The sequence below is a fragment of the Solanum tuberosum genome, unplaced genomic scaffold, assembly GCF_000226075.1.
Source record: "Solanum tuberosum cultivar DM 1-3 516 R44 unplaced genomic scaffold, SolTub_3.0 scf00084, whole genome shotgun sequence".
NCBI classification, from domain to species: domain Eukaryota; kingdom Viridiplantae; phylum Streptophyta; class Magnoliopsida; order Solanales; family Solanaceae; genus Solanum; species Solanum tuberosum.
In genome coordinates this window covers 1,322,179-1,342,348 of record NW_006239009.1, presented here as the reverse complement: position 1 = coordinate 1,342,348, position 20,170 = coordinate 1,322,179, and the positions used below count along the sequence as shown (strand labels likewise).

General features: G+C 31.2%; 1 protein-coding gene across 2 annotated transcripts; it reads right to left on the bottom strand.

Moving 5' to 3' along the window:
- Nucleotides 1-11,908: 11,908 nt before the first annotated feature.
- LOC102600909 (glucose-1-phosphate adenylyltransferase large subunit 2, chloroplastic/amyloplastic) lies at nucleotides 11,909-17,616 on the bottom strand. Of its 2 annotated transcripts, none has more exon segments than NM_001318669.1 (15): nucleotides 11,909-12,418; nucleotides 12,497-12,557; nucleotides 12,779-12,885; nucleotides 13,270-13,374; nucleotides 13,464-13,550; nucleotides 13,775-13,855; nucleotides 13,961-14,146; nucleotides 14,300-14,393; nucleotides 15,044-15,099; nucleotides 15,188-15,271; nucleotides 15,349-15,441; nucleotides 15,699-15,872; nucleotides 16,632-16,757; nucleotides 16,838-17,051; nucleotides 17,433-17,555. In NM_001318669.1, coding segments are annotated over 14 exon segments (1,566 nt in total). In that variant the 5' UTR covers nucleotides 17,048-17,051; nucleotides 17,433-17,555; the 3' UTR covers nucleotides 11,909-12,316.
- Nucleotides 17,617-20,170: the final 2,554 nt, after the last annotated feature.

Here is a 20,170-nt window from a genome sequence, read left to right as displayed (position 1 = left end):
ATGAAAAATATAAATTTATTTTTAAGTATAAAAACCTTAAATTAATCAACTTTTTATCATGTTAACAGCTTAAAGGGTATTTCAGACATTTTGATTAAAAAAAGTGTTTACCAGCACTTATTTGCCAAACACATCAACAACTTTTTTTTCAACTGCAGCACTTTTATCCAAACACATAACTACTTATTTTTAAAATAAGTTCCAGCACTTTAAAAAGTTACTTTTTTTAAGTCAATCCAAACGGGCCCTAAATGTGAAAAAATTGAATAATTTTTAAAATTTTATTTTTCATGTTTTATTTATTTTTACCCACTTAAAATAAGTTTTTTAAATAATTTTCACATGACTACGTATCTTCATGCAGAAAAAAACTAAATATTAATTCATTATGAGCTATGTTACTTGAAAAAAGATAAGTCACAAAAAAGCATAAAATAATTTTAATTTTTTTTATATTCGTAACCTTTTTACTCATAAAAAATACATAACCAACATATATTATATATTGTAAGTGTCTTTTTGCTGAAAAGTCTATTGATTTGAATGCATCATGAACATGCAAAAATAAGTTGATACCACAATCTATTTTGGAAGTACTTTAGAAAATTAACTAAAGTTAATCATTAAAAGTATATTTTGACATAGAATAAAATAAAGCACAAAAACTATAGATATTGCATATTAAATATATAAAAAAAACATACTCTTAATCAGTGGTCCATAATCACTATAAGAAAATATTATTTTGGTAAATCTAATTGGAATTGTGTTTAGTTTAGATATTTAGAAACATACATAATATTCATTGAAACCACATATAACCAAGTAAACAAAGTTAATTTGTTATATGTCCAATGCATTTTCTCATATAGTGACGTTTTTCAATAATTGGACACATAATTTTTTCTTGATCAGTTACCTTAATTACATGGATTCATCATTGTCTTGTCCTTTTCTTTTTTCTTTTACCCTCTCTAGGAGCTCCCACCCCTTTTGCTCCCTTGGTGACTTGAACTCGCAACCTTCGGGTTGAAAGTGAGGGGTGCTTACCATCCGAGCAACTCACTCTCGTCGTCTTGTCCTTCTACATATGTCAATATTCGAAAAAATAAATGCAATTAGACAAATTTTAAATTTACCCCATTAATAAAAATAAGTAACGATAGTAAAATTAAAAAAATCTATTTTAATTTAAAGGTAAACAAATCAATTAACACCTGTAGGAGATAAAATTGACCTTGTAGTTGTTAATTTGCTATAAAATAGGGTAAAAAGGAAACGTGACTTTATTTTTATTTTTGCGATATAGTTATTTTAGAGTGTGTACTATTATAATTTTAATTTGTTAATTTTTTTTAAAATTTACCATTTACAAATTAAAATACTTTGAGTTATGAATTATTTCAAGAAAAAGAAAATTTCAAATGAAAATAACTATAAATATTAAATAGTAAAGTGTGGCACAAATTTAGGCATGTTTTATATTTAAAAATTAATATTACTTTCAATTATTACGTTTTCATAATTTTTCCAGATTCTTGCGTAAAACATGTTTTCCTAATTTTCTATTTTAAAAGTTTAAAAAATTATTTGTATGCAAAAAAATTGTAACCGTATGTGTATATATTATAAATTATGTGTATATATTATAAATTTATTTTTTAGTTTAACTAATTAATATAAAAATCTTACAAAATTCTAATAAAAGAAAGAAGAAAAGTTATAAACATGCATTGATTTATGGTTGCACATTTTTAGGACTCCGATATGAAGCACTGATATGCAGTAAATTTTAAATTTTTAAATTCGATTTGAATCTACTATTTAAAATTCAAAGAAAGTACCGTTGGATTCATATCTTGGCTACAAAATGCTTTGATTGTTTTTCGATTCTTCCACCGCTAAGAAAAAAAGAAGAACGAATTTGACGATTGTCAAAATAAGAAGAAAAATGAACGGTTTTGACGATTGTAAAAACAAACTGCTTTGATCAAGAGCTTTTTTTCCCTTTAGATGTTCATAATAGAGAAAGTGGGTTAATGTCAATTTAAATAATTTTAATAGTTATAGTTTAAATGGGGGAAGTTGCTTTTTTTTTAAAAAAGTGGTACGGTTATATTTTTTAATAGTCAATTTAATTGACTATTTCTAAAACAAAAAAACTTATCCTCATTTTTCAATTTAAACTGCCTTGTATATTGAGTTTGAATAGAATTGAAATTAATTGTATGAAAGTTTTGCAACACTATTTGTATTTTTTTTTAAATATAAAAATTTAATTGACTATTAAAAAATTCAACAGCTTTATATTTTGATTTTAAAAACAGAAAAATTTCAAGTTTTACTAATTTATAAATTGGATTAAAAAAAATTAAATCTGTTTTTTTTTAAAAAAAATGTTGACAGTTTTTATTATTTGGGTAACTTGATGACATGTGTTTACTTTTATACCAAATTTTGAATTTACAATATTTAATTTATTATATAATATTTAATTATTAATTATTTAAATTTTTGAAAATTTGTGGCGCTGACATGTGTCATTTTTTCTTCTCTCATTAAATATAGATAGATGTTATTACATATGTTTTCTTTTATTCTCTATATTTAACATAAATTAGATATTAAAATAGAGAATGGCATTTCTAATCATTTTTTATTATGCTCTCTATTCTTCATTTGGAGAACCTCTTTATTTCACTTTTTGATTATTATATTATTATTTATATAATCTAATATTATAATTAACAAGTTATAAATCATATAAGACCATTAATTAAATGTCTAATATTCGTAATTACTTTTTAAATGTAATATAATATTTTAAAAAATATATTATTTAATATATATACTACTTTCATCCCGAATTAATAATATTTCCAATTTATTTATTTTTCTTTTTCTGCCTCTTTAAATATATAATTTAAAATTATTATTATTATTATTTACCATGAAGAATACACAAAATATAAATGATAAAATAAAAATTTTCATTTAAAAATAAGATGCATAATAATTTAAATACAAGACAAAAATACAATACATGACATAATAATTTAAAAATTACAACAATAATTTAGTAACCCAGTAGGTTGTTTCCAGATTCATCAATGTTCAAAACAAAAGTTAGTGTATGTTCTAAAGAAATGCTCATTTTGAACTATGTAATGCATTAATAGAGTATTTATGGGAGCAATGTAATATTATTTGTGTAATCGTATTTCATATTTCACTTTTATTTGAATTGTCTATTAATATGTATAATATATAATATTTTCTTGCAATTTATGTTATTTAAAAAATTAGAATAAAATATAATTTTATATTAAATAAAAAATTTAAAAAGAATAAAATTGTATATTACATGAAGATTAAATAAAGTGATTATTTGTAAGAAAAAAAGATTTATATTATGAAATAAGAAAATAAAAATGAAATATAATATTGAAAAGAGAAAAGAAGATTTTTTTTAGAGAGTAAAAAATAGAGAATTGGTTTGGAGTCAGTTGTCTCAAAAAAAATGAAAAATTCTATATTTAGAGAGTAAAATAAATAATAGAGTTGTAGATGCTATTCGAGAAAAGTTAGGAACTCTAACTTAGGGACCAAGTCCTTTTTGTGCTATAAATAAATAGGTTTATCTCATGGTAAAGACTCTCTCAATCTCTAATCCTTCAAGGGAAATATTAAAAACTTAGAGAGTGGAGTTAAGTGAAGTAAGTCATGTCTTCCATCACTCCCTTTTCAAGTTTTAAAACAAGGAGCATAAGAATAAGCCAGAAGATATTTCTCAATGATTGGAAAATCATCTTCTGAAATATAACGCTAGTTAGGTCTCAAAAAGCTTTTGAGAGGTTAATTGGTTTGAATAGAAGATATAAGTACATTTTCATAGCTCTTATGGGACCATTTCAAAGACCATATGAGTTAGATCAATATCAAAGGAAGTTAGGGTTACAAAATGTTTATTGCAATTGTTGAGAAAAAATATGAATTATGTGGGATAATGATTAGACTATAGAGATAATTAGAGATAATAAGCAATGTTTGACCATGAAATTCATAAAGAATAATGTGGAAATAATGGTTACTTCAGTGTACGTAAGATGTGATGCATTGGAAAGATAAGAGCTCTGGAGGCAATTGGAAGCACTAGTTGAGAGGATCTTAATACTTTGGTTAGTAGGAGGTGATTTTAATGTTATTAGATTGACGAAAGTAAAATAAGGGTGGTTTGATTTTACTCAAGATGAAGTTGTGGAGTTTAGTCAGTGTATTAATAGTTGTGTTTTAATTGAGTTGAGATTTTTAGGCAGCAAATTCACATGGTGGAACGAGAGAATTGAAAGGAAATGTATATTTAAGAGGTTGGATAGATTTTTTTGTACTCATGAGTTCGCAAATATCTTTCCTACTATAAGGTTCATCACCTAGTGAGACAAGGATCAGATCATGCCCTTTATATGTGTCATGCAACTCAAGAGAGGAAGTGATAATCAGACCTTTCAATTTTTTTTAATATTTGAACAAGACATCAAAACTTTAAGAAAATCATAGGAAAATTGGCATTTGGATTTTGAATGAAACTCGTTCACAATTTTTCAGGCTAAAATCAAGAAGATGAAAGAGGTACTAGCAAAGTGGAGCAAAGAGACACTTAGAGATATTGCAACTCTAGAAGATGAAATAAGGGTGAAGAATGTCAATTGGAGATTATTGTCAACCCAAAAAATAAAGTAGAATTGTTGAGTAGGTCAATATGGAAAAAATTTGGATAAAAAACTTCTTGGGTAGTGACTTAAATTCTTTTAGCTAGGCCAACCGTAGACGAAATATGTGTTAGGTGAGGTCTAAGGCTATCCAAAAATAGATGAGGTGTAATTTTGAGGTCTGGTTGATACATCCTTGTAGCCAAGACATTAAGGAATTCATAGGGCTTTTCGAAATTAAATTTGGGTAAGTAAAACTTCCAAAATTGAACTTGACGTGAAACATATATGTCGGGACGTCAAAAAAAAAAAATATATTGTAAAAATTGCCTCTTTCGGAGTTCAAGTTTTTGAACTTTAGTCGATCCCGCTATAGCGAGAGGCGTCTCGCTATAGCAGAGTGTGCAAACCGCTATTGCTAGGCTAGTTGTCGCTATAGCAAACAGGTTGGGCCGCTATAGCGAGCTGAAACAGATTTCAGCGCAGCTATAGCCTCAAAATTTTTATTTTCTGCCCTTTGAGTTCTTAGACTGAGAAGGGGTGATTTGGGGCAGTTAACACCTATTTTTCCACAGAATTCGTCGATAAAGGTAAGAATTCGACTCACCAACATTGTGAATTGATTCTTAAGTCTTGAAATCTAGGCTATCGTTATTGGGGGGAAGTTTTAACATGATTCCATGGTGGGAAGGAGCTCTAATTTGGGAAAGATGATTATATTTTGGCTGGAGTTAGGATTTGTTAATAATCTGGATAAATTGACAGTCCATTAGTGATTAATTGTTGTTTATATTGTTTGTTTTAGACCAAGAACAAGTCAAGGCACTTTACAAGGAAAAGCTCGGATTGTTTAGAATTTTCAAGAGGTAAATTTAATTATAACATAAAATAGATAGATGTCACTAAATATTACCAATCAATCTATATTTCAATTAACGCTATTACTTCTTCCGTCTCTCTCAATTACATAATTAGTAATATATTAATATGTAATAAACAATAGATAGTTGTTGATAAATAAAATAACATCTTACTATGAAGCAGATAAAAATTAAATATACAACTTAATACGTGAAATTTAGGAAAAATACTTACTATTATATAGAAATATCAAGATCCATCATTTTCCCAACACAAGAAAATTACTCCATAATAGAATTGGTACTACTAACGAAAATATTCTTCTCCATTAAATAAGAAAATAGAAAAAATATCCAGGATGAATAATTCCATTATTTAATTAAAGTAGAAACTAGAATCATTTACAACATCAAATAACTAAAAAATAATAGAAGAAGAACTTAAAAAATATTCGAAGTGTCTCCTCAGAAATAGAAATGGAAGCCTCTATTTAAAGCTGAAGGTATGTTCCTCTCAACCAATCAAAATTGATTGTTACTATTTTATTGCAATTTGGTTTCGGCAATTGAAAATTGCAAATCTCTCAATTAATTCCTTCTTTTTTCTTTTCTTTCAATTTGTGGGTCCCACGCAAAGGGAAACTTTTAACTACTCCCTTCGTCCCATATTATATGTCACCTTTTCCATTTGCACTTGCATTAAAAAATAAGGTAATTTTACCGTTATGCCCTTATTTAATGTTTGCTTATGACAACTTTGTAATAAATGATGAAATGTTAGATTTCAAAAATATAAATGCATTTGGATGACTATTTAAATTTTAGAGTTTATTTTTGGAGTCAAATTTTTTCACCAATTGATCCAAAAAATTTTAAAAATCAAGTTTTTCCCACCTCAATTTTCTTATATATGTTGTGTAAAATATGTTTTTATATTTTTATATATAAATTCTTAAAGCAAACATGACTAACATCACAAAATATTCAAATTCCATTACTTCAAATTGATCTAAATTTTCCTTTGAACTTTTTGAAATGTCATCTTCCTTGATAAAATTTGTTGAAGCTTCAACTTTCAAGATATTTTTGAATTTTTTTTCATCTTTTATTTTTAATTTGTTTGTTGATATTTTATTTCAAAATCAGATTTTATAGAATAAGTAGTTAATTAATGAATGAAGTATTCTCCCAATGAAATTAATTACTTGTAGATTTCCTAGGTTAGTCAAAGTAAATACATTTTCAAGATTAATTAATTAATCTATCAAGGATATAATGGGCAAAAAAATGATAATTTATGCATAAATTTTATAAAATGACATATATTGTGATCCACCTATTTTTAGAAAGAGGAAACATATAATATGGGACAGTGAGAGTATTGTTCTCCATCTTTCTTTCATTTCTTTCTTCTTTGATGTTTCTTTCCTCTTTCAGCTTGTGGGCCCCACGCCAAGAAAGATTTACCCAATTCTTTTTCCATATTTATAACTACTTCTTGTTCCTCTCTTATATAATTTTTTATTATCTTTATTTGTGTTGGATTTTTTCTTGTAAATTAGTACTTGTATTTCCTTTGCCGTATATCTCCTTAGTTGATGTTTTCTTATCAAATTGTGGCATTTTCTGCAAAGAAAAATAAAAATGTTACTATTAAAATTAAATAAAAACTTAGTTTATAAATGATATTTGTCTCTTGTCAGACACCTATCTTTCATACATTAAGGATTCCATAGATTTATAGCCTTATTGTTTTACAAATATCTTTATGATTTAGACTTTTTATCTATAACATTATTGAGTTTGTTTTTCAAAGTTATTGCATGTTTATCTTTTAAAAGCTTACGCATAGTAATTATAGCTTTCAGTATAGTAATAAGCCAAATCAAGGGTTCGTTCAAAATCAGAAATGATTTTGAGTATCAACCACGCTCTGAGTGTAGGCTAAAGGCATGACAATTCATCGAGGAAGAAGAAAAGGTTACAGAAGTGTATTTTGCCTGTAGGAAAACTTGTTCAAATGACATTGTAGAAAATAATTGATAAATGAGTTACTTAGGGTAATTGTTTTTGATTCAATAGACATTTTTTTCTTCTTATTTTCCCATTTTTTTAACAACAAAGTGAAATCCAACAACAATCGACTGAAGATGAGAAGCTACACATATTCATCTAACTAGTGATCCATCATTTTGTGCATAACGCTACAATAATGCCTGTGAAATTTAAAACTTTTTCCTTAAATTCCCACAGTTATGACTAATAAATCTGCTTTAATCTAAACTAAATGTTAGTATTCCCTTATTTGCGCTTTAAGCAGCTTTAAACTTCTCAAGCTTTGTGAAAGAATGAAAAATAAAGTAGGCAAAGCAATAAGAGCATAATATATGTCTTTATATAAAGTTAATCTTTTAATTATGGCCAAGTAATATGTCAACCGTTACAAGTAAGTATATGATCTGACACATGTTATCGGATTCAGGCAAGTTTTTATTCGTAGTATTTAGCAGGAAAACATTTTTTAGTCATGATGTTGATTGTCCTTAATAGGATTATGAATTGATCGGTTTGGTTTCATTTTGTAACACCTCAGATTCGAGAAAGGCCTAAAAATGGGTAATGGGGAAGAACTCACAGATCAACACCTGGATCATGGACCCTCCACGGAGCTCTAGACGGGCCGTGAAAGGGACCACGGTCCATGTGGTGGCCCGTGGCAAGTCCCCCAAGACATGCTGAGCAAGGACCCCTCCCACGAGGGCCTTAACGGCCCGTGGGGAGGCGGACGGGTCGTAGTAACGCCCGTGTGGGGGGAGGCAGAACCTACCCCAAAGTTAGCCTCCTCCCACGAACCCCTAGACCGGTCATGAAGAGGAAAACGACCGGTAAAGGTGGTCGTGAAGGGGCAAGGCAGCAGGAGGCCTCTCCCAAGGACCATGGCTGCCACAACGGCTCGTGAGGTCCTTGACGGCTCCTGAAGGCCACCGTCGTCTGGTGGTTGCGTCAGCTTTAAGTCAGGGCTTTTGGGTATTTTTTTAAAATTATTCTAGCCTATCACGATGCCGTTTTACCCTTACCTAGAGATCCTATATAAGTGTTTTTGACCCCAAATTTCCCCAATATAAATCATTCTCTCAATTTCCTAAAAGAAGAATAAGTCTTCCTCCCCAAAATAATTCTCTCTAGAAAGCTTGAAGAAGAAGGAGTCAACCTAGGGTTTCAAGTCAATCCTCCGATTCTATCATTAAAGGCAAGCTTTTGGCATTGATGTATGATAATTTTCATCCATGGAGCCCTTTCCTCCATGGAGTTCCTATATTCTCCAATTTACAAAGTTAGAATTCCCCAATTAAGTTAGGAATTTTCTTCCATGTCATGGGTTCCTTTAAATGTTGATTTATTTAATTGATTTATGAAATTTTATGCATGAATTGATATAATCTCATGATTTTAAGATAAATCTCCATGAACTCATGCTTAACCCATGTTTTCTAGTTATTGATGATTGAAAGTGAGTTTTGAACTATGAAAGGTGAATTATGGAATTGATGAGATATGACGTAGATTGCTTTGAAAGTAAAAACATATATGTTGTTGTTGTGGTTAATTATTGTGAAAGGATTGCTCACATAACTACCTCATGCATGAATGTGAAAGGTTTTCTCACATAAATGATTTTAAGGTTGAAAGGTCTTCTCACCTAAAATGAATCAAAGTCAAGAAGCTATCCTAAAGAAACTTAGCTTGAATTAGTTACTTAATTGTACCTTTCCATGGATGACATATGACTTAGCTTGGATTGACTAGATGACGTACGTTCCCTTCCATGGATAATAAAGACAAGTTAAGAAAATGACTATTCCGTGAGATTTACGCTTAGCACCGAGAGGATATTGGGATGGAAGCTCTCCCGTTAGTAGAGGCCGGATTTCTAGTAGTAATCTCCTTATCTCATACCTATGTGCCCCCATAGGGTGATTGTCTTAGATCGATATTAGCTAGTGGATCCACATAAGCTAGAAGTTCATGGTCGTACCTTGGCAAGTAGGACACCCCTTTTCGGTGTGGGGTAGACACCGGATTCCGTGTTGATAGCTCACATGGTCTTATATGTCGGTTAAAGGTAAATTTCCTACAATAATGAACTAAGGTTAGAAGTATCTCACATGTGTTTTAAGATAATGTCTAATTGTATTGACCATATTTTATGACTTGTGTCTTCTAGCCTTTTTATATCATGTTTTAGCTTGGTCATTGCATATCATGAAGATATCCCCTTTTAAGCATGTTTTCAAACGTTTTATGCATGACTATCATACTTGGTACATATTTGTACTAGCACATACTCTTGCCTACATTTCCCCAAATGTAGGACCCGACCTTACAAATTCACACTTCTGTGGCTGGGATTTCACATAGAAGATTGAAGATTAGTGAGTCCTCATATTCCGAGGACCGAACTTGATTTGCCTTTTTGGTTTTTACTTTCAGGTTTTAAACTTGATGTACAGGCTACGCCCCGGTCAATTTTTTGTACTAGATGGCTTTGAGACGATGTTTAGATTTCCGCTTTTCTATATAAAGCTTTTATATGTTGAACCTGTCTTGTAAATCATTTTATTCTATTATTTTGTATGATGAATGCGAAGTGACTTATATGGGGCCTCTCGGGGTCTTATACGCCATGTTATGCCTAAGGGCTATCTTGGACCGTGACATATTTTATATATTGTCAATTCTCAATTTTTATATACGCTAAACTTATAACCAAATAAATAAGATATTTTTTATCGATTTATCTGTTTTGATCCTTCACGATTCGATTTTTGATTTAACCAATAAAAATGCTTATAAAATGAATATATGACTTCTCTAATAATTTGATGCGACAAGACAATAATGTAACTTTTTAAAAACACTCATAAAGTAGAAACAATAATAACCATCATGAACAGAGATATACAAGTGCAACACTAAGATAAATTAAGAGGAATATGATTCTTACTTTAGGTTTTAATGTTTTGTATAATGTGAAGTTGTGAACTCAAAGTCATTGTGAAGACTGAAGTGTGAATTGAAGGCTTAAGGACAACGACAGTAATCAATAAAGTACTAAGATTAATATTTAATATTTATATAGGGGTAAAGTAATAAATTACTATAGTCTTTATAGGTTATCGATTTATCCAATAACCCAATATTAAAAAATTTAAACCGAACCAAAACTCGATATTTTTTTAATAAAATCATTAAAACCCATTAACTCAATAGTAATAAATCAATAACATATTTTTTCGATTCGATTTATTGATTAATTCGATTTTCGCACACCTTATTTTTAACAAGAAAATGAGCATACCCCTGTTGTGCCAGTTATTAATCGGTGATAGCTATGAGATGATCTTCAGTTAGAGCCCCTCAATAGAAGAAACAAGAAGTATCTCAGAGGTCGTTTGGCAGGAAGTATTATGAAAAATAATCTATGTATTGTATATGATATTATTTTTGGTAGGAATTTTAGGCCTATGTTATACACCCTACATGACATTATAGGATATATAATTAATACCTTCAATTTGATGGTATTAGTAATACAGTAATACATATGATTTAATACCATGAAATTAATTAATCTATGTAAAAACAAAAAAACCACAAATCCTTTTAATCATTTTATTTTTTCTTGATTTTAAATTTTATATTTGTACTAGTAAATTTATCTAAATAAATTAGCTTACAAATTTTATTATTTAGAGAGAGAGAGATTTGTTTGTTGCAAAATAAATTCAATACAAATCAACACAATATTTGAAATGTGAGTTGTTTAACATTTACTAATTGAAAAAACAAATATACCACAACATGACGTTTGTGATCTTAATTGAATGCATTATTTTGTTGATATATATTTGATTTTCTAATTATTTGTATTTTGAACAATTTATAAAATTGCATACATATTAAAACTACAACTTACATTTTTTATGTGTAAACGTAGATGATTTTTTCAATTGTAAACGTAGATGGACTATCTTTTTTAAATTGAAAATTGATGGTTTATGAGTGATAAATTTATTAAAATGACAATTATTTACTCTCAAATAATTCAAGTAAGAAAAAAGCAAACATGATCACGAAATTATTCTTCTCCTAGCTAATTAGAAGGCCACAAAAACAATAATATTATCTAACAATTATATAGCTTGACCCTCTTACATAAAATAGAAAATCTCATAATAATTCAAGAATATAATTAGAAAGAAGCTTTTTGTAAAGTTTCAATCCAAACACAAGATTAAATGAGAATCAATGAACCATTCACTTGATAAAAAATAAACCTGACATTACTAGTCCATGCATTACTAATCCACACGTTATTAATCTTTGTACCAAACAACACCTTAGTGTTCAATAGTTAACATACCAAGTATAAAAAGTAATATCTAACCTATATATACAATATCATTTTCCAGCAAACCCTTTGTCACACCCCCTCTGCAAATGGTGGAAACTGAAGCGAGGCAGCAAAAGCCTCTCACCAAGCTGCTGCCAGCTGAAAACTTAAAGATGGAGGACTGAGGTTCACTTGGAAATGTGTTTCATCAAGTCCAAGAAAGTGAATATGTCATAGGTAGAAAGTAAACAATGTCAGAAAAACCTTAGTAGCACATTCATCATCACTAGACCATACCAGCCTACTTTTTTATTTCCTTCCAGGATCAACTAGCAAGAACACTAAGCAAGTTTTCATATGACTGTCCCATCTTTAATGGTTGCATTCTTCATTATGACGGTAATCCCGGACCTAATGTAAAATCCTTCTGCTGACCTATCAGCTTCTTCAACACCCTGAAACAACATCCAAGAATCAGTTAAACTAGTATTAACTTCCGTGATGATTTCATACTTCAAAAGAAAGATACTTACTTCCTTGTTCAGAATAACCACATCTTTTCCTATCTTTGCATTCTTGTCAATTATGCAATTTCTTCAAGAAAATAGAAAGAAAAGCATGTCAAAGTCCTCTCAATGTAACCTTGTTAAAGTTTGGGCAAAGAACTGTAAACTACATTGAAATGAATAATGATACACTAATCAGAGGACCAGAGCTCAAAGTTTTCAAGCTGGTCATTCAAAATGGAAGTCTGAGTGGTCAATTTTCAATCAACAAGTGTGAGAAGTGAGTATGAGTTCAGTAGAAAATCTTACTGTATCTTGGTGTTTGGCCCGACTCCTATTGGAACCTTTCCTTCTGCTAGTAGTGAAGCAATCTCAGATTCAGTTTGATAATAATCTGCACCCATCATCATGGTATCCTGAGAAGTGAAGACACATTCAGCCTATAAACAAGTAAGCACCAAATAGCTGTTTATGAAGAAAGCACCTGAGTGCTAAGATCATGCTTGTTGTTCATTACTCTACTATGCTAAAGTCCATACCTAGAGTACATCTTACCAGCTTATTTGCAGAAAGAAATCAAAACTGTAAATCATCCTTCCTACAACTAGTTTGATTGCACATTCACAGGATAGATGGCAACTGTTATGTGCCTTACACGTCTGTCATCTAGGTTTCTAAGTTGTCAGAATGCATCAGATGAATGCAGGATGTCGTTTTTAATTTAGTCCAAGCCCTAGCTCATAGAACTCTCCACCTAAAAACAGATAAGAAAAGCTTTCAATGAGAATATGAAAACATACCTTAAACTCAACACCATAGTCTAAGCGTGATCGTACACCAACTATAGAGTGCTGGATGTTGCATTCCCTCAGAAAGCAACCATGTGAAATTATTGCATCCACTATCTGACAATGAACAGCATTAACATGACAAGTTCATAGTACCCTGCAATCCTGGAAATTTTTACTACAAGTATTTATGTTAACTTGCATACCCTGCTTTTGTCAACTTTTGTAGGAGGTAAGAACCTAGCAGAAGTGTAGAACGGGGTCTTCGGGTCATTGAAGTCAAACTTTGGAGGCTACATGAAACAGGGAAAAAAGAGGAAAAATGCAATTTAGTAACAAGTTATTAATCAATAACTGAAGGTGGAGATTATGGTAAACAAAAAAAAATAACTATCAAATTCGCTGAGGATTACTTAAAATACTGCTACATATTTCAGAGTCCTTGCATCGACCGTCTAGCTCTTACTTTGAGTAATAGTAGAAGTAGTTAGATGGTAGTAAACATTAAGGTGCTCACCTGCTTTGTGAGGGCCAAGTTGGCATCAAAGAAAGACTTCACTGTTCCAATATCCTCCCAGTAATCATTAAACAAATATGCCTAATAAAATCAATCAGTCAAAATCTAAGTATACAATGAACAGCAAAATTTGTGAACTTCAAAAGGTTAGAAGTTGCAATTGAAAAAGTTACCACCAGCTATTACCTGGACATTGTGATCCTTCACAGCAGAAGGGATGATTTCAGAGCCAAAATCATTGCATGAAGGGTATGCTGACTTGAGAAGATTTAGTAAAACATCAGTTTTGAATACATAAACACCCATGGATGCAATGTAAGGAAAATTGGACGCCTCTTGCTCAGATAGTCCGAGGATAGATGTGTCAACTTGCTGCAATATAATATTAGACATACAAAGCAAGTTATGTAGGAGAAGAGACAATGTGAAAGCAAGAGGGGCTGTAAGGGGATAATTAGTTAATAGCTAACTCCAATTTAAAAAGAATTTACAAAGTTCCAGCTGTGGAAGCCCAAATGTATGTACCATTGCCTTCAAAGCAGGGCCTTTGGGTTTCTCAGCAAATTGGATGATACGTCCTGTTTCATCTATTTTCATCAATCCAAAATCTGAAGCTCGACTGCCAAAAGAGAGGATGGAAGAGGGTAAAAGACAGAGAAAGAGAAAGGTCTTGATTAACTCCTTGATAGAGCTTAAAATGTTTGTTAGCTCTTATAGTGCATTCTAAATAGACAACATGACTGAAATCTAGAAGCAGATAACAGAAATAGACTTAAGGGAAACTGGTAGTGTAAACTCTGTATGCTTCCAGATCTTTCAGTGGATATTAATCAGTGCTGGTGCTTAGAAGTTAATGAGGATGCAAGATGGGAAAATGTATCTACATTATTACTATCTATCCATGATGATGGTGATTAAAAAGATACCAGGTCCAGTTAAATAGTTAAAATTTCAAGCTTTCTACAGTTCTAATTTTCTCTCTTATTCTAATTCCTGGTCTGAAAGCCAAAATCATATTGAGGATTAATACAAATCATGATGAAATAGGGCCTTTTGCAATTATATCTGTAGATTGATATGTCAGATACAAAGTGCCACTTCAATTTTCAATATGCCTTCATATTCGAAACAACTGTGGTCACCATTTGCCACTCTGAACAACACTAAGAAGAACCTTTCAAAGAGTTCAGGGAGATAGAAAGCAATGCAAATAGTGTTTGGCTTCACATTAAATAAGCTATCAAGTTAAAAGAAAGATCAATCTCATACCCATCGTCCATTGGAACACATGAAACTGTAATATCAGCATTCGTGTCAATATGCTTCTGCAAGCACAAATATTATTCATTAGGCAAAGTATATGAACACAGGGTTGGCGTAGGAAGCAATTGTTGTCATAAGTTGCTCATATACCTGAACAAAGTCCATGTAGTTCATTCGGTAAAGATGGTCACCAGACAAAATTATTATGTGCTCGACATTCTTGTTCTTCTGATTCTATGTCATTATTTTTTTTAAAAAAGGTCAGCATTTTTCCAAGGGAGCTTTATCAATGACCGATCTTATTTGCATACCTCAAATACCCATATAAATTGCCGCACAGCATCAGCAGTGCCTTGGAACCACATTTTTCCTGCATCCCCTGGAGTCTGGGTTGCAGCTAAAACCTGCATTTGAGAAAAACTTTTTTATCTGTCGAGGACACATTTCAGTTATCTTCCCCATTTTAGGTTTTTCAATCTACCTCCCCCAGGATCCAAGGAGCCAGAGGGGAGGAAATTAACAAAGCTTTTACAATATAGACAGTCACCAAGCATCTCATAGAAGTGTTTTCTTAAAAAGATATGATTAAACTTCTATGTCAAAATATAAGTAGCTTAAAAGAGCTCAAACTAAAAACTTCAAGTAACCAAAATGATCTTACCTCCACAAATCCATCTCCAAAACCCACTCCATTTCCAAAATTATACGTGCGGGCAAGGTGACGATTGAGGGAAAAGGAATTGAACTGTGTTAAGATGAAAATTTTCCGTATGCCACTGTTAATGCAGTTACTCATTGGTACATCAATTAGCCGGTAACAACCACCAATTGGAACCTGAAGAACAAAGCCAATAGTCACAGAATTTGAATGAAAACTGATAAGAGAATACATTCTTAAGGCTTAGTTGTAGTGAGAACAGAGAAGGGAATCCACACTTAGCTTAACTAGTCCTTTCTTTAGTCGTCAAAAATCTAGCTGAATTGGATTTAAGAACCACTACAATTTTTAAGACTGAAGTTGGTATGAATTGGACATGTTGTCAACCTCAAAAGACACATAATGGAGTAACAACCAAGATAAAAGAGAAGATATATATATATATATTGGACATGTTGTCAACCTCAAAAGACACATAATGGAGTAACAACCAAGATAAAAGAGAAGATATATATATATATATTGGACATGTTGTCAACCTCAAAAGACACATAATGGAGTAACAACCAAGATAAAAGAGAAGATATATATATATATATTGGACATGTTGTCAACCTCAAAAGACACATAATGGAGTAACAACCAAGATAAAAGAGAAGATATATATATATATATTGGACATGTTGTCAACCTCAAAAGACACATAATGGAGTAACAACCAAGATAAAAGAGAAGATATATATATATATATTGGACATGTTGTCAACCTCAAAAGACACATAATGGAGTAACAACCAAGATAAAAGAGAAGATATATATATATATTGGACATGTTGTCAACCTCAAAAGACACATAATGGAGTAACAACCAAGATAAAAGAGAAGATATATATATATATATTGGACATGTTGTCAACCTCAAAAGACAACTCTTACAGCTGGTTTAGCTCTTCTGCTGGTAAGAGGAAAAAGACGAGTTCCAACACCACCACCTAGAATGACAGAGGCAACAGCTTTTGGGTCCGCAGTTGGTTGTTCCTCAAACATTGATTCTTCAAATGGCTGAAACCAATATGAATAATACAAATTAATCTTGTTCTTGATCATTCACTTTACTTTATCACGTAATTTCCTCTACTTACCAGCATCTCTTTGTTTATATCACGGGTGAGAACAGCAGACGTAACATTTCTACCCCTTTGTTGAGTTGTAAAGCTCTTGCACGACCGGACCCCAAAACCCTTGTTTATCAATCTTCTTCCACTAATCTTCTCTCCCCAAAATGCACTCTCTTGGTTGCAAATTGCCACTAATTGTGCAGTGCCCTTCATACTAGCACACAACGCATCCATTGCTCTACCAATTATTCACGTCACCCACGACATAAACAAGTACATTAATTCTAAAAAACAAAAAACAAAAGATTCCAACTTTACACAGGAAGTACCAAAAACAATTAACAAAAAGGTTACTATTTTACACGGCACCAGATTCCTGTACCAAAATATCAATTCATAGATTCCAACAGAACAAAATTCAATATCACACTTGCAACCCCAAAATATCAATACATAGATTCCAACAGAACAAAATCAAATAATTTACGTTACCCAAAACCCTTTTTTATTAAACTAGATCAGAAAACACTCAAATCATACAACTTTTTCAGAATCTATACTATATACTACTAGCATTTTTCTATATATATAATAAAAAAATAAACAGCTTTCTCAGTACCTGAATTAAGCTTTTTCAAACACCCAACTTTTCCTCAAAAAGTTTTCTGCAGAAAGTTTTTGGTACTTACAAATAAAATTATTACTAGGTTAGAGTGTGTTCATAACACAACACAGTGGGGTTGTAAAGTCTGTGGACTCTCTTGAGATTTACAGAGTCCAGCATATTAACGTGAATCAAACATTTAACACTCTCCACGTGTTACTTAAAAGTAGGAGAAACACAATAAAAATAACAGCAAATATTAAATATTTGTGCACTATTCTTTTTGTTGAATCACCAGAAATAGTGCCGTTTGATCAGGTGAGATCAAAGATAAAATTGAAGTGGATATGCAATTTTAATTTTTTAAATTGTTAGTAATTATATCATGTGAATATTTTGTGAAAATTTAATCACTATTTTGGTATTTTCCTTAAAAATTATATAGATATAAAATAGTAGACTATTTCTTTTATAAAATATAAGTTTGTGGGTCAATATTTGTATTTGAAAAATATGAGATGATTATATGAATTCGCTTAGACACCTCAACTAGATTACTATCTATTAGACACTCTAAAATTAACGAATATGTATCTATTGAACACAATGACTACTAGCTTTAAAAGTGTTGTGTGTGACGTTGTCTTGTAAAAGTCACGAATAATGATATGTGCCACATGGGCCCAATCTAACTATAAAATATTAATTTTTAATTTTGAAAAATGAAAAATCCAAAAGATTAATCAACAAAAAAAAGAAAAAAGAAAATACCCCCACCCCCAACAAACCCATCCACCCACCCACCTAACCCTTTGTCCTTTCTTTTCCTTCCCAGTCACCCGCCATCCTCGACTCCTTCGGTGAGATCAAAATTTCTTTTCCTTCTTATAATAAACTAAGAGAATTAAGTCTAATATAGATAGTGAAAAAAACTACTCACTCTATTCGATTCTACTTGTCAAATATTTTTTAGTTTGATTTATATTTTTCCTTATCATTTTTGACAAATCAAAAAAGGACAATTTTTTTCCTATTATATCCTCAATTTGTTAACATTGAGTTAATATCTTTGAAAAATGTAGTGAGTAAATATGTTTGAGACCCTATTAATTAATATAGATAAAATAGTAAACTCAATATACCAATTATTGATTTCTTAATAGGTGTGCCAAGTCAAAATTTGTCAAATAAATTCGAACGAATGGAGTATCAAGCATGAGTATCTTAGTGGGGTGATTGTAGAGACATTTGTGAAAAATAAATTGATGTTGATAAATCATTTCAAAATCGAGATAGACAAAAATTGAGAGGACTCAAATGGATTCTATCGAATTTATCATTTTTAATAAGCTTAATAGGTGGTGATGTTTGCTCGGAGTGGTTCAATTAGTAAATTTAGTTTTTTTAAAAAATAAAGAATGAAAAAACGAAGAATCAAAATAAAGTGCAAAGTTAACAATCTTTAAAATGGGGCAAAGATGTCACATCCCAACTTAGAGATGAACCGGGTACCTGATGCCACACTTGACCCTAAATCGACCCTTGTTGGATAATTATGCTATCAGCGTAATACCAGCCATAAACTAAAAAAAAACCAAGTATATCTCTACTTTAAAATAAGTCTTCGGGGTCAAGGCCCCTATGGAAAAAGCTGCAATCAGCTCAGTTAATAGAAAAAAATCATACTAAATCATATGTCAAGGCCACCATGATATCTAAAAATATATAAATTGAACAAATATAATCATATATGATCAACACCAATAGACCACTATGCTAAAAGGAAAAAATAACAAGGTCAACACAACCGATAACACATATTTATACAACCCAAATCTACAAGCCTCTAAAAGTACTATACTTGGTCGAGATAGAGCTCCGAACATGACAAAACATTAGCAAACCTCTAGATCTGGCAACTTTGGAAGATGTGGAGTTGAACAATCTGTTGGCTAAACTACTAAGAAGGCCTATGTACCTGTCAGTTAAAACATGCAGGTAAGACTGCAACACTCCCAAGCAATGAAACATCAGTACGAACAATGTATAGAGTATGAAAGATAATATAATAACTGGACAATATCATAATATACTGAAAGTAATCATGTAAGAAAGTCAAGGATAAAATCAGTCTACTAACTACTCATGAATCTAAGCATACCAAAAATAATCAAACAACAACCTAACCAACCCCGTAAGCTCGACACCACCTACCTGGGTGTCATGCCCAAGACTACCCTCTAGACGCGAGACAGTGCCTAGAGCCACAAGTGACCCCAAACTAATCACATGACACTAAGATATTATACATAAACAGAATAAACTGACAAGCAAAATCAAGTCTCAATAACTATCATATCAATAGAAGAATCTGACACATAAGAACATAAGAAGAAATTTAACTGTCTATATGAAAACCTCTAATCATAGAGAGTTTCTAGGACAAGCTCCTAGCTAACTCTTAACAAAATTGAAAACTGAAAGTAATGTCTGAAATGGGAACATAAGTGGTGCTCTCGAGGAGATAAAGACTCACTAATACTGCTGCAAGTTCGTCACGACCTGAGTTTACACCCTAGACGTGGATGACACTCAAGAACCATTACTGGTCCCTAAACGGACCCTCATCCTGGCTGACTACAAGCGGAAAACTAATTTAATCATGCAAAAGCTTAATAATTGAATGATTAATGTCGCGCCCCATTTTTCGCAAAACGGGTTTTGGTGCACGACCTAACAACTCTTTTGGGTTT